This window comes from Myotis daubentonii, chromosome 12, assembly GCF_963259705.1.
Source record: "Myotis daubentonii chromosome 12, mMyoDau2.1, whole genome shotgun sequence".
NCBI classification, from domain to species: Eukaryota; Metazoa; Chordata; class Mammalia; order Chiroptera; family Vespertilionidae; genus Myotis; species Myotis daubentonii.
The window spans coordinates 16557843-16572766 of record NC_081851.1 but is presented as its reverse complement, the minus strand read 5'-3'; the positions used below and the strand labels follow the sequence as shown (position 1 = coordinate 16572766).

At 53.0% G+C, this 14924-nt stretch overlaps 1 protein-coding gene across 1 annotated transcript in view; it reads left to right on the top strand.

Moving 5' to 3' along the window:
- Positions 1-13459, top strand: part of LOC132213918 (protein Daple-like) — a 62781-nt gene extending 49322 nt beyond the window's left edge. The window contains exons 22-25 of the mRNA XM_059660796.1: positions 426-515; positions 2212-2450; positions 8148-8342; positions 13395-13459. Of these exons, the coding sequence (XP_059516779.1) occupies positions 426-515; positions 2212-2450; positions 8148-8342; positions 13395-13459 (589 nt within the window). The remainder of the gene's footprint in view (positions 1-425; positions 516-2211; positions 2451-8147; positions 8343-13394) is intronic.
- Positions 13460-14924: the final 1465 nt, after the last annotated feature.

Below are 14924 nucleotides of genomic sequence, written 5' to 3'. Positions count from 1 at the left end.
GATGCCCGTCTAAGTCACCGAGGGCAGACCCCTCCCCACCACTGAAGGTATCGTTGGTCTGCACCCGCAGGAGCTAGCCTAGCCCTGGGTCTGACCCGAGTGCCCAACGTCCTGAGCTGACGTGGCCCGAACACTCGGGGTTTCCCAGCTTGAGTGTCAGATGGTTCGGGGTCTCTCTCCTGAGGTGACGTACAGCCTGACCCTCGGTGTTCAGCCGTCTCCTCAACGTGTTAGGCTCCTGGACCCACGTCACATGCTTCCATCCCCATATTCCCAACTCAGGGGTCATGGTGGTCCTGAGCACCGTGATGTCTGAGTCCCAGAAACACACTGGCTCCTTCTGGGCCAGGTCCCAGGCGGGGGTGATGCGTCAATTTATGTGTTTTATTTTAAAAACCAGATTGTTTTTCTCTCTCCTCTGTTAGAGACAAATTAAATGCCTTACAGAGACAAAATGAAAAACTGGAAGAAAAAAGCATGGCTCAGCACAACTTCCATGATCCAGCGCCAAAGAAGTGAGTTGATTTAAGCGTCAGTAGCTTACACCCAGGACAGAAAGCTTGCTTTTTCACGAGTGGGGGATGCTGTAGCATCTAGAGCAGCGGCCAGTTTGTTGTGCGCGTACCTTCTGCTGTATGGCAGGTCCCTGTGTGCAGGTCCCTCCCAGCATGGAAAGAATTTAGAGTTTCTGTCAGTCCCGCCCTCAGTTCTCAGGGTTATCCCATGAGGGATGGTGAATGCTGCTGGCCAGGAGCCTGTTTAAGGGCAGAGTCTGTGCTTTTAGAGCCACTAAAGCAGGCATATCAGCTTTTGTCTCAAGATTGCCAGACCTAGAAAATCATGCTTCTGTTTTGGGAAGGAAGCTTGGGGCAGATACCTGGACCAGCACCCCTGTCTTCAAGCACAGGAACCTTTTGTTCTGCCCTCCATTCCTCTGGGTTCACTGGACCCCACCCCCAGGGCAGGTTCACAAACACATTCCCTTCCACAGAGAGCAGTAGCCCCGTTGGTGGGCCGGCTTGGTCCCCGAGACTGCCGGCCTCCGTCAACAGGGCTCCCCCTGGGCCAGGGCCTGAGCCCAGGAGCTGGACCTCCCCATTGACCTGTCCCAGCCCAGCCTTGAGGTCAAATCACATGAATCCAGTAGGGCCTCTCTGTAGAAATCACAGAACCACAGAATTTCAGAACCGCCACCTGACCCTTCTGTTGACAGGGAAATTGAGGCACGGGTGAGGAAATTGAGTGGCTTGTGTAAGCACAGTGCTGTTTCGTGGCAGAGCCAGGGTCAGAACCCAGCTATGGTCCCTGTTAGATTATAATGCTTCATTTCCTGTTAGCTGCAATGTATTACACTTTACATTCACAGTTTTCATTTATTTACTTACTTATTTTTTTTAATCCTCACCCAAGGGTATTTTTCCCATTGATTTTTAGAGAGAGTAGAAGGGAGGGAGGGAGGTGACAGCAGTGGGAGAGAGAGAGAAGAGAGAGAGAGAGAGAGAGAGAGAGAGAGAGAGAGAGAGAGAGAGAGAGAGATGAGAGAGACACATCAATTGGTTTCCATCTGCACACACCTCGACCGGGGCTGGGGATCGAACCTGCAACCCAGGTATGTGCCCTTGATGGGGGATGGAACCCACCACCCTTCAGTGCTCAGGCTGATGCTCAACCACCAGGAAACCCATCCAGGGCTCACTGTTTTTACTTTAAGCGGCCCACTCTCCTGCCCTCTTCCCCTCACCCAGATTCCTCAATGCCGGGAATGGGCAGAGTATGCCAGCCTATTTCACGTATTATTACCGCTAGCAGAAAGTGAGGAGGTCCCTGACTCTTTCTGAAAATAGCCTTTTGGTGGAATTTTGCCAACCAGCATGATTAGGTCAGCACGGCACCACTTCCTGCCCTTGGCACAGTAATTAAGAGCTGAGAGCTGGGTGTGAAGTTCTGTTTTTCCGAGGGGCTAGTGTGGGTTCCTGCACGATGAAGGCTTCTACCACCCCTGGGTCTGGGCGAATTAACTGCCCATTGTGTGCCACCTCCTGAGCCTCAGGGGGGATGAGCATGGTGATGGCAAAAAGCACCCTCATTCTGAACCAGATTAAGCGCCACCTTCTCAGGCGGGTGATGGAAATCCCAGCTCGCATAGGGCACCCGAGACCTGCTGGAGGGGCAGTGAGGGTTGGCTGTATCCTAAAAACCTACTTCTTACAGGAAAAAGCACTGGATTGGAGCTAAATTCTTACTCAAACTCATCAAACTAAAGAAAGGCGGTTCCAGAGAACGACGAAAGTCAACCCCAGAGAGGCCTCCCTGGCCGCTGGGGTCCTCAGACCAGGCCTCGCCCAGTACTTCTCAGCCTCTTCAATCGCAGCTGGAGCCCCTCGAGGCCACCCCATGCTGCTCAAAGGGGACAGAAGAGCAAGGCACCTGCAGGGGGCCCAGGGGAAAAGGTAGGAAGGGCTTACCTGGCTGCAGGCAGGAAGTGAAGGGGAGAGGATCTCAGGTCTCCCTTAGGGATGGGAGAACCAAGGAGACTGCGTGCTAGGTGTGTACATGTGTGTGCGTGTGCGTGTTTGCGTGTGTATGTGTGTGTGTGTGTGTGTGTGTGTGTGTGTGTGTGTAGGATGCTGAAGGGGGCGTGCTCCACACATGCACATCTGTCTCCTTTGGTATGTGAACACCCAAGTAGGAAATATAACCCCCAGTGTTGTTGTACTCTCGTCCCAGAACAATTCAGTTCCTTTAGCATGAGGAGCCTCATGCCTCATGGACACTGTGGTAGGGACTCGAATATCCAGACCTGGTGTCCACACAGTTACTGCAGAGAAAAGCTCCACAGCAGAGGATTTTGGGGTTCCCTGTTTCCTCCAGGCCTACAACAGGCCATTTCTGTAGGGAGATCCGCGGTGCACTTAACACGTGATTGACAGTTGCAAGGTCTTCAGCAAGGCCTCTTGTGGCTCTGATCTTCCTGTCGCTTTGACAAGCGGGTCTGGTTTCCTTCTCTAACTTGATCTGGCCTTGAGTCCTGCCACCAAGGGGTGCACTGTACCTCATCATTCAGGGTTGTCATGTGGAATTGCCATAGGTTCTGAAGTGGATTCCTAGTTGCATGTGCTGTATGTATTTAATGGAATCTAAGAGGCAGTCAGGACAAGGGTGCTCACATAAGAAGATAAATGGGTTGTGGCAGTGACGATTTTTTCATAATTGCCACCTGGCTGACAGTGACTGTGAGTCAGGATCGAACCTGCATCCTGATTTCAGAGATGTTAAGGTTTGGGAGAGGGGCTGTTGGGGTCCAGCCCCAGCAGGTCCATGGGTTCCCAAAGGTGTGGACGGAGTCGGGGAAGAAGGAATGACACGGAGACAGTGTTCAGTTGATCAGCAGCCTAGCCAGGTTCTCTAGTCAGGTTCTCCAGCCAGGTTCTGTCTTTATTCTCCTGTTACATCTGTATTGATACCAGTTGATTTTAATCCTATCCATTCTATTCCAAAGGTTAGGGCCTTTTGTTATCTCCATTCCAAGGTCACTACTCTATTTTTCTGTTAAGCTACAAGGAAGTAACTGAAGGAGATTATCCTAAGTAAAGATTATGTAGCTTAATCGTGATTGTTCATCGTTAAAGTGATTAACTACCCTCCTGGCACTTAGTTAAGGGGTTTTACTGATTTATTCCCTTCCTTAGTCCTGTTAATTTCTAACTCCAGGGAAAAATCCCCACCTGGGGAAACAACCTTTCTCAGAGAGGTGACCTTGGTTAAAACACATAGTGCTAAGTAGGGGAGCAAACATATTAAAAACAGTATGCCATATATGCCAGGTTCCTTGAAACATATGCTGTGCAGATGTTTCTTCCCTGCAGCGACTGTGTCAAGCAGCAAGGATGGACCGGCTTCCGGCAAGGGGGAAAGTGCACCTTACTTGCCTTAAACTTGGCTTAGTTTTCAATTAAGTTTTAAATATCATTTCATACATGACTTACCTATAAACCTGCCAAACATGCACCCTGAGAATTTAAATTTTATGAAGGACACCTGGACTTCCTGAAGACCAGCCCAGGCCTGAGACTTGTGCCCTCTCAGGGGCGGCTGTGACAGCACCAGAGCCCGTGACAAGCCGCCTCCTGAGTGTGACCTGTGTACATGCCTTTCTGGGTGACATTCACCACTTCAGGACCTCGAAATGCAAAAAGCAAAGTGTGCACACGCATCCATACCAGTGTTTGGGGACTAATGCTCTCATTCCCAGTCTTTACAGGAGGTGGATTAGGTCAAATGCTCACATGCAGGGAAATGATAATGAAGCTTATTAACATTTATCTTGAGGCGTCTGTTGCCACGGGTGCTCATGGGGGCTACATAAATTTTTTTACATTCACCACCTCCCCTTGTGTTATTGTCTAAGTTGACTTAATTAATGATAATCAGCCTAATAGAGCTAGCAAAACTTTCAGAGAAAAGATGCTTGACTGCCCTGGCCAGTTTGTCTCAGTGGTTAGAGTGTCAGCCCTCAGACTAGAGAGTCCAGGGTTTGATTCTGGTCAAGGACACATGCCTGGGTTGAAGGCTCAATGCCCGGCCCAGTTGAGCTGTGTGGGTGGCACTCAATCAATGTGTCTCTCTCACATAGATGTTTCTTTCTCTGACTCTGCCCCTCCCTCGTACTCTCTCTGAAAAAAAAAATATTCTCAGGTGAGGATTAATAAAACAAACAAACAACTGTTTGGATCCCTGAATGAGGAGGTCAGTGGTAGATATTAGTAACGACAGCCATGTAATGGGGGCTCTTTCTGGGCTCAGCACCCTTTAGCTAGTTTCACACTTTACGTCTCTCCTTTAGTTCCAACTGCCATGTGAGGCAGGCACGATTCCTATCTCCTTTTCAGGGCTGGGAAAGTGATGCTTGACAAGAATAAGCACTTGCCCAGAGAATAAGGGGTGGGGCTAGGAACTGAACCCGGGTCTGACAGATTACAGAGCCTGAACTCTTAACCACTGTGAGCACTGCCTGCAGTTGAAGCTGCTTTGGTCCCTGAAGGTGTTGACCAAGCCTGGGGCACCAGCATTGCATAGTGGGTTCTTTCTCCTGTGGTGTGAGCTGTGGCCACCAGGTGGTGGTGTGGACAGAGAAATAACAGCAGGCCTGCTATGGACTTGAATCCTAAGTCAGAAATAGGATAAATAAGTTATGCTCATGTACATGACATGTTCAGGAAGTTAGGCCAATTGGCTGCTCTGATGAGACTCCATAATTTAAAGGTCATGAAGTGTAGGTTTGCAGTAGAGGATGCGTAGGGATCTAAATGGGAATAATTCTTGATGTTGACAGTGTTTTGGTCTGAAAAAGATGAATTTCAAACTCATCCTTCCATAAGAGGCTGTTTGAGATGCACAAGGACTACTAGTGAGCAGTTCAGGTGGCCTGTCCCATTGCAGCAGCCAGAAGCACCCCAGGAAGTGTCCCAAGGTGTTTAAACAGGAGCAGGAGTTAGTTGTGTGAGAGCCAAGTTGCCAGGGATCTTGTCATTAGGGCCTAGGAGTAAGAAAAACCTAAACTAGTAAACATTCTTATTTAATAGTTTAACACATTGACATTGAAAAATAGTCTAAGGCATCGGCTCCTAGAGCAATATAGAATCCTCCTCACGTGCTAAGTAAATCCTGGACACAAGGATGCCACTAAATTAATTAAGTGGAGTCAGAGCATAATGGCTCACTGAGTCCTGATTCTGGTTGTGCCGTGGGTATTGTTTCCAAATCTCCTGGACAGGACAGGACTCTGATTTCCCAAGAACATTTAGCTAACGCAGTCATTTGTTATTATTCATTTCATTTATTTGCTGTTTTGTTTTGTTTTTCCTTCCTCTCTTGGGTTATCCAGGGGATCACAATTTAGCAACTCAGCACAAAAAGAGTCGCTTCTGGGGAAGCAGAACCGAGGAAAAGCCCAAGTCTCCATTGTCCCGCCTGGCTTTCTGTAAACGCCTGAGGTTCTCCTCTTCCTCTGACATCGAACCTGCTTCTAACTAACCCCTCCCTTTCTCAGACACTGGGGATTTCTAATCCATCAGTGTCTTCACAATGTACCTGCCTTCATGTCTGAAATTCAAACAAACAAACAGAAAAACAGTAGCTAAAGGCCAGATGACCCATAGTGGACCCCTCCTCCTGACCCAAATTCCAAGCCAAGCTTAAAGTAGCCAACCTGGATTCTGACTTTAAAGGAGACCAGTGGTCCCAGCCTCTGGACCTGACTCCAGCACAGGGCAGTGTTAGGGGAGCCTTGGCGCATCCACACCAGGTCCCTGGGCCAGGGTGTCTGTGCTAAGTGAGGCCCTGGGCCCAGTGCCGCCCCCCCACCCCTCACACCTGCAGGCTTGTAGACCATGCCCCTGTGCAGCACAGAACTCATCAGCGGTCGCTATGCTTCCGAAACTATGTGGCCCCTGTCAAGTGAGATTTTTTTCAAGACTTATTTTTGGGCAGCTAACTTTAAATCTGCTGCCCTTGTCTCCACTTTCTGTGTCAGAGCGCAGAATCTTGGCAGTCCCTTTTTAGATGTGTTCTGTGTTTGAAGAATTGACTGCTCCACTCAGCATCTCAAATAATCGGATTGATGTTGCCAAGCCAGGGTTCAGCCCAGAGTGACGTTTTAGGACCGTGCTGAGGTCCTCTGACGTCTTGGATGCTGCTGTGAGGGCAGCAGTGGACAGACAGGACATCAGCTCACAGTCACCATCAGCTTGGAGCGCTGGTCCACAGAGGCCTTTAGCTACTGCATTGTTTTCTGTCTTCAGCATCCTCATACCATCTCCATGATTTTGCAAAGTCTATTTCACATGAGTGATACTTACATACTTTCCCTTGAATCGACTTGTGGTTTCCACTTTATTTTAAAAAGAAAGATTGTTACCGGTACTGTGAATGGAAAACCACTATCATATAAACACAAGGCCACCGTGACTCTCGCACTGCTCCTGTCAGTTGATGTGGCACTGACTTTGTCACATGCATCCCTCTGATTCCTGGGCTGCCGTGTGCTGGTCCCCCGCCTGCCTGCCCAGCATGCTGTTGGAAACGCGCGCTCTCTGCCCTGGCTGCTGTCTGGCGCCTCCGCCTCCCTGCTGCTCCTCAAGCTGACTTAACGCAGTGGACGCCTGTCAGATTCATCCCACCAAACTTCAATCTTGCTTCTCATCAAGGTTATCTTTCAGAATCCAAATTTCCCCTTGATTTCACATTGCAAGGCTTGGGTGCTTAAAACTTCCCCATGAGTCCAGACACTGGGGGGCTGAAGGGCAAGAGGGGCAGGTCCTGGGAGAGTGTGGAGGGCCCAGAATCCCCACAGTGGGTGTGGCTCCGGGACCATAGCCCTCCGGCTGCCTGGAGCAGGACACTGTGCAAAACAGCCTTGTCCTGATGCTCTGAGGAACTCCAGCCGCATTCGTTTTTCACTTGTATTTGGAGAACCATCCCCTTTCCTACTATGAGGTAGTTGAAGATATTTTAGGAGTGTTTTTCCTCCCAATGTTGTTGTTGTCTTTATTAGGATTTTATTTAACTTTGTATATGTTCACAGTAGAAAATTCAGAGATTGCCAAACATACAAGGTAAAAATCATTCTTGCAGTCAGTCACCATGAGAGATGAAGACTTCTTAAACAGATGACTGTTAGGGTGGCAGTGAACTTCTTTCTCAAATCATAAGGGAAGCCCGTTGGCAGGGTGCACATCCTGGACCTGGAGGCCCTGGCCCACAGGTCGGGAGTGGACCTGAGCAGCCACAGGCCAGGTCTACTCACTACTGAATCAGGGATTGAGGGACACGGCAGGGGGCCCAGTAGCTAATGTGTTGGACTTTTACCAACATTTTGCTGAGCCTCCTGAGCTCACCCTTTATTTTCTCCGGGCTGTTGGAGGCTCACACTGTGAGCCATGGTTAGAGCCAGGGCCGGCCTCCCGGGGCGTCCAACTCAGGCTGCTGCCAGCCCCCCCCCCTTAGACCACAGCTTGTGAGGCACACAGCCCCGCTTTTGTCCCTGGGCTCCCTGGCCCTGCTGCCTCTGCTTCTAGGCCTCAGTGTGATCGCCCCAACTTGGCATGGGATCTTGCAGCCTCATTTCTCACTGTCCTTCTCTGCCCCAGGTCCTGGGGACCTAATACCAAAGGGAGTGGCCCCACCCAGAGGCAGCCTTGACCGCATTCCAGGAGATGCCTCCGCTGACCCAGCCACCAAGCCCCGGCCATCAGAGCTGGGCTCCGGGGCCTGTTCATCCTCAGCCATCACTACAGCTCCTTCCAGCTCCACCTCCACCTCCCGGCACCCAGGCCGCACCCACGGTGAGTCACGGGTCCCTCCAGAACCAAGAGGGATGAGCATCTCGGCTCGAGGTCCTTCCCAAAGACCCCGGCTCACAGGGGCAGGAGGTGCCTCTCAGACTGAGAGGTGGTCAGCAGGTGGGTGACGCTGTGGACAGGATGGCATCCCACACACACAGGTTCAGAGCTCAGCTCCACCTACAGCTGTGCAACTTTGGGAGGGTAACTCCGCCATCTGGACGACTGGGCCTGAGCCCCGAGACCCACACCACTGCTCAGGAATTGGTGGCACCAGGTGGCTTCCTAATGGAGGTGAACCAGAGTTTGGGCTAAAATCAGGCAACATTGGAGGTTTATTCTCCAGGGAAGAGACTTGACTGGGTCCCTGCATTGGAGGCCGGTCCATGGCGTGGAGGGCAGGTGTCCTAGACTGAACAACAAGGGGACTCGGGGAGGATTGACAGGTTGGATGTCTCCCAGATGCCAGTAGCCCTGCGTGCTCACACCTTAGATGGGACATTACGGTCCTCTTCAAGGCATCTGATTAGTGGGAGACACTCCCAGCAGGGCAGTCGGGTCACATCTTGCCAGGGGGAGCCCATGAGAGGTCAGGGTCCCCAGACACCTCAGGAGCACCTGCAACACCAGAGACAAACCGATTTGAGAGCAACAGGGTCAGCGGGCATTGTTACAGAGACAAAAGCTTTAAAATGCCCGTCATGACATCAGAGTTAGCCACTTTGCAGGGTGCAACCAGAGCAGGATGCTGTGAAAAGGAGCATCTGGGGATGAGCACTGGGAAATTTAAAACATGCAACAGAGGGGAGAAATACAGCTTCAAACTTAAAAAGACATTCTGCTTATGACCTAGAGATGACAACGTCTGAGGACAGCAGAAGAGCTGGAAATGACTGCCCTGGAGGTGTTAGAAACTGACGAGAAAAGAAGTGGTTATGATTTTTCATCATCTTACCTCCCACTGAACCCTGGAAGCTATGACAAGCATAACTGTGATTTGACAAGCCCAGCAAAGACACACAGGGCCTCTGCACTCAACGCTGCCTGGCTCAGCTTCAGGACCTGGCCCCTGGTTTACAAATCAGAAGCACCCCTGGGAGAAGGTGAGGTGAGTGAGCACAGGGCAGGAGGCAGTCCCTCTGTGCTCCTGGCCAGACACTGAAATGGCAGCCACTGACTGTTGGGTGTCAGGGGTGCTGTGCCCTGCGTGGCTGGGGTGGGCTCGCTCTGTGTTCCTTGTGGCCACTCAGCAGCCGGCCCAGTCTCCCAGGCTCTGCAGAGCGGAAGCCCTGCCTGGGCTCCAGCAGGAGCCGGGAACACCCCCTCCCCTGGGCCTGCCAGCAGGCTGTGTGGCTCCAGGCCCGGCCCACCAGGCTAACCATTGGGCTACCTCAGCCTGGATCCCCACTGAGCCAGAGCCCAGGCCTGTTCAGATGCCTGCGGAGCCTGCCCCAGGGCCCCCCATACTGCACGCCCAGCACTGCCCACGGCGATTCCTGGCAGCCCAGTGCTCACGCTCAGGGGGACCTAGAACTGTCTGCAAAATGGAGACCCTGGTGTCCCTTTGGAGGGGACCCAGGGCTGCTGTCAGAGAGCAGCTGGCAGGCCTGAGGCACAGGGCATCCTAGTCCTTCTCAGGGAAGAGCAGTGACTGGTGGCCCATGGATTCCCGACGTTGCTGGTGAGGAGCTGCTGGTGCAGGCTCATTCTCTAGGGAACCTGCCTCCTCCCTCAGGTGGTGGTTCTTTCCTTTACCTTCTTCCAGGCCCCCCCAACACCCCCCCCGCCCCCGCCAGAGAGCCCAGGCCCCTGGGAGGGGATTGCTCTCAGGCCCTGCTTTGGGTGCAGCTGGCCCTGGAGGTGGAGGGGCTCCCGGGATGCTAAGTATCAGCTGCCTTTGCTGCATGGCCCTTAGGCCAGGACACTGCTGTCCTTTGGAGTCCCAGTCATTGCGCAGGCGGAAGAGTGATTTAAAGTTAAGTCAGAGAGAGTCCCCAGTGTGAGGCTGTCCCAGCAGGAGAAATGGGGAGAGATAGGACATGCAGGGCACGTACTCCCTAAGGGCAGGGTCCACCCACCCCTCCCTCCTCCAGGAGCTGGACACGACCACGACTCAGGGCTGGGCCAGAGTCAGAGGTGGCCCTCTGGCAAAAGGCTCAGGTTTCCCGAGGATGTTCCAGGTCCGCTGACTCACCCGCCTTATGTTCTCCACGGGCTAGAATTCAGATGACAGCCCCTGTGAGTGGTCACCAACCACAGGCAGCACGGGGAGTGGGCGGTGCGTGGTGCCCTTCTGCCGGGGTCCAACCCCAGCGGGTCCAGGGGTCCCCAAAGGTGTGGACGGAGTCGGCGAAGACTATCCACCCTCCTCCTACGGTGGAGTCCTATCCGTCCCGAGTGCGGGGCGCTTACTTAGGGGGTCCCTGTTCGGGCGCCATATGCTGGGGTCCAACCCCAGTGGGTCCAGGGGTCCCCAAAGGTTGTGGACGGAGTCGGCGAAGACTATCCACCCTCTTCCTACGGTGGAGTCCTATCCGTCCCGAGTGCGGGGCGCTTACCTAGGGGTCCCTGTTCGGGTGCCATATGCCGGGGTCCAACCCCAGCGGGTCCAGGGGTCCCCAAAGGTGTGGACGGAGTCGGCGAAGAAGGAATGACACGGAGACAGTGTTCAGTTGATCAGCAGCCTAGCCAGGATCTCTAGCCAGGATCTCCAGCCAAGTTCTGGTCTGGATCTCCAGAGAGGTTCTGCTTCAGATCTCCAGCCAGGTTCAGTCACCAGGTTCTAGTCAGGTTCTTCTGCCAATCTCTGTAGTCAGGTTCAGTCCAGGATCCCTTGCCATGTTCTCCCGCTAGGCTCTGTCTCTAGGCTCCGAGGCCAGTCCCTCTCCAGGATCCTCCGGCATGCTCTCTCCAGCAAAGTTCTTCTGTCTCTAGGCTCCGTGTAGGTTCTGTCTTCTTGATTCTGTTCTAAGTTCTGAGTCTTTCTGTCTTGTTACAACTGTATTTATACCAGTTGATTCAATCCTATCAATCTCTATTACAAAGGTTAGGGCGTTTCTTATCTCCATTCCAGGGAGAAAAGATTATGTAGTTTAAGCATGATTGTTCGTAGTTGAAGTGATTAATTACCCGCCTGGCACTTAGTTGAGGGGTTTTATTCCCTCCCTAACTTCAGGGGAAAATCCCTACCTGGGGATTCAACCTTTCTCGGAGAGGTGACCTTGGTTAAAACACAGCGCCAAGAAGGTGAGCAAATATATTAAGAACCATATGCCATATATGCCAGGTCCCTTGAAACAGCAAGGATGGACCGGCTCCCAGCACCCTTCAGCCTGTGTTCTCAGACCTGTTTCCATCAGCAGTGCTTTTCCTTCAAGCTAAGGCCTGTGTGCAAGTCCCACACACAAAGGAGGTGAAAGTGGAGGTGTTATGCTGAAGCGGGAATGGGGACCCGCAGTTCCTCAACACCCCTTCCCTGTCTCCCCGAGGGGCCTAAGCATGCAGCTCCTGCTCCCATCCCTCCATGATGGGGAGTCACTCTTCTGGAGGCTCGGACTGCCCTTGCCTGAAGGAAGGCCTAGTGGCCCAGGCAGAGAGCACTGATTGCAGGAAGGTCTCACCTTCCTCACCTGGAGTGGAGTTGCCCAGAGCAGCTCCCAGTGGTAAATTTTATCTTAGAAATTGGTGGAAACTCTTGCCATCTCATGGAGGCAGAAGGGAATCAGGGAATGAGACCAGCCTTCTCGACCATTAACAGTCGCTTCGGGTCTTTATAATTTCCAAAGAACAAAATCCTAGGAGGGTGGGGAGCTAACTTTTTAATTAAAACAAAAACTGAGAGCGTTTACATTGGCTTCGGCTTCTGAAGTATCAACAATAAGTGCAGGAGGAGCCCCATCTCCCACCCTCCCATTGCCTAGAAAGCTCCATGGTGCTGGCATGGGCTCCTGCAACTTATGGGCAGAGAAAGGCTCTGTGGGGGGCAGTGTGACACCGCGGAGCCCTCCCCTCTTCACACTGGGTGGAGGGTAACACGACAGGAGGAGTCGGCCACCGCTCTTGGAAGTGTCACCGAGGGGCCAGATTTATGCCGAATCCGCTGAGGACAGGGATCGTCTTCCTCAGTGTTCTGATTCCTCGAGCTTCTCTCATCAAGAGACAGAGGCGAAGGGGTGGGCAGAGCAGGGCTGGAATGGACGGAGGCTTTGGGAGCCGCTGATCTGTATCACAGTTGCCTTTCAGTGACATGTCCTTTTCCAGGAGGAAGGTGGGTTTTTTTGTTCAAGTTTTTCCTTCTCAAAGGGGGGGCTGGTTCTGCTTCTGTGCTCTTCACGGGAACCAAGTACTTGTTGGCTAACCCCCAAACCCCGGTGCTAAGAGGCTTTATCTGATGCTTGCTATTTGGGGAGCACTCGAGGGCTGGGGACCTGGGAGCCCTGTGCCCCAGTGAGTCCAGAGCAGACTGCTTGGCGGGGCAGGAAGGAGATTAAGGACAGCAAACAGCCATGGAAAGCCAGCACGTTCTTTCCTCCTGAGACCCCAGCATCCGCCCCTCGGACCACCGAGGGGAAGTGGGCCCTGGAGCAGGCTCAGGCTTCATTGGGCACATGTGGCGCACACACTCTGCCCTGTCCTGGCTCCCGCCCTCACCAGGTGCCACTGTCCTGGTCCAGACAGGGTGTTTCCACGTGTTCTAGAAAGCTCCATGTGTAGTAAGGGTGGGCTCCCCACCCCTCCAACCCTTCGCTTTCTCAGAGCCGCCTTGTTTTGTCTAAACAAATTTCCTTTGTTTGAGCCCAGCCCCAGACCTCACAGACACAGAAGCACAGGCTGTCATCCCGCACAGCCCATGCCCACTGTGCACAGGGCCAGGCACTCAGGGGAGGCGGGTCCCCTTCTAGGGCATCTCCAGAATCCGGGTCTGTGCTCCTGGGGGCGCTCCCCTGAGCTGTGGCAGAATCACTCTGTTATGTCCTAATGGTCAGAGTGGAGGGCTGAGTCTGGGCTAGAGTGGGTCATTGGCCCTTTCGGTTAAGGATTGTCCTTTCCTCTCAGGTCCCAGCCAGGCAGCTTGGAGAGCCATAGGGATGCGTCCAGTGACAGCTCACCTCGGGGCCTGAAGGGTAAGTTGGCTTTCCTTCTGGGCACTTTCCAGTGCCCTTGGATCTGGGCTCTGAGCTTTGTGTTGTTTGTGTGATTTAAAGAAGACAATTAGCAAGTTCTTCACAGCATGATGGGTTTGCCTCCATAGGGCACATCATGCAGTTTCAGGCTCAGGCCTGGGAGTTTTCACGGATTTGGGTTCAGATCCCTTCTCCTCACTGACCGGCTCTGGGCGCCTGGGCGAGCCACCCATCCTACAAGTCTGAGTTCCTGCAGCTTCCGGATGGGCACAGGGCCGGGAGTTCTGGTCCATCGTGGTCAGAGGACACGGGTGAGTGTGATTCCTTTACAGCGTTTAAGTTTGTTAATGGTGCAGAAGATGGTCTGTCACTGTCCCAAGGGCTAAGGAGTGTGGTGCCTCACAGCTGTTGCTAATTTCAGCTTTAGCAGAAGCTCTGCACTTCCCTCCCATGTTATTTTGTTTTTAAACCCCACTGTGAACTTCTAGAGAATCCCAGCATGTCCTTGACATCCCAGTGCCAGCCTGGGAGAAGTGTGCTCTGGGCTCCCCAGCAGGGCTCCCTGTGTTCCATGAGCAGAGGCAGCACAGAGCCCACTGGAGGTAGGCGAGTGAGAGTGAGAGACTGATGTGTGTCCCTCTGTGTCCCCTCGCCCTGAAACCAGGTTCCTCCGACTCGGCCGGCTCCACCACAAACCCAAGAGCAGTGAGGACCTGATGCCCAGCAGGGACACAGCACTCTGCCCCGCCCCGCGATGCCAGCACCTCAGGAAACACTACCCTCAGCCTCCAGGAGTATCTGCCACCCAGGATGGGCCTCTCCACCAGGAGGCATCCAGAAGAGGGGTGTGGCCCAGCCCCAGGCCTGGTGCGGCCCTGTGCCCCCCAGAGCAGAGGATGGTCACCCTGGGGGAGTTCCTCTAGGAGCTTGATCGGGCTCCCCCTATGCTGTGTGAGGCCGGGAGTGCTCTTTACTCTCTCTCCCCTCAGATGGACCTGGACCAGAGGGAGACCTGGACAGCAAAGTCACAGAGAGGGATAGGGTGGGGCTGGCACCACCTGGCTGCAAAGCTGGCTTGGATGGGGGACATAACCACTAGCCAGAAAGTGACTGTGCTGGCAGCCCGTCCAGACCTGGGAGGCTGTTCTCTCCATCTATGCAGGGAGCGGGCAGAAAGGCCAACATGGAGGGCCTGGGTCATGCAGCCTCTGTGCAGTTACTCTACGCAGCCGCTGGGCAGGAGGCGGTCCTAGACCCTCTGTCAATAAATAAACGGGAAGGCTGTGCTCCAATGACCCTTTACTTGTGGACATTGTCCTTTGAATTCTATAGAGTTTTCACAAAAGTCTGCTTAAAAAAAAATTAATCATTTAAAAATGTAAGAAGACTGCTTAGCTCATAGGCCATACAAAAGCGAGTGGCAAGTCCTAGCCGGCTTTTCTCAGTGGTTAGAACATCAGCC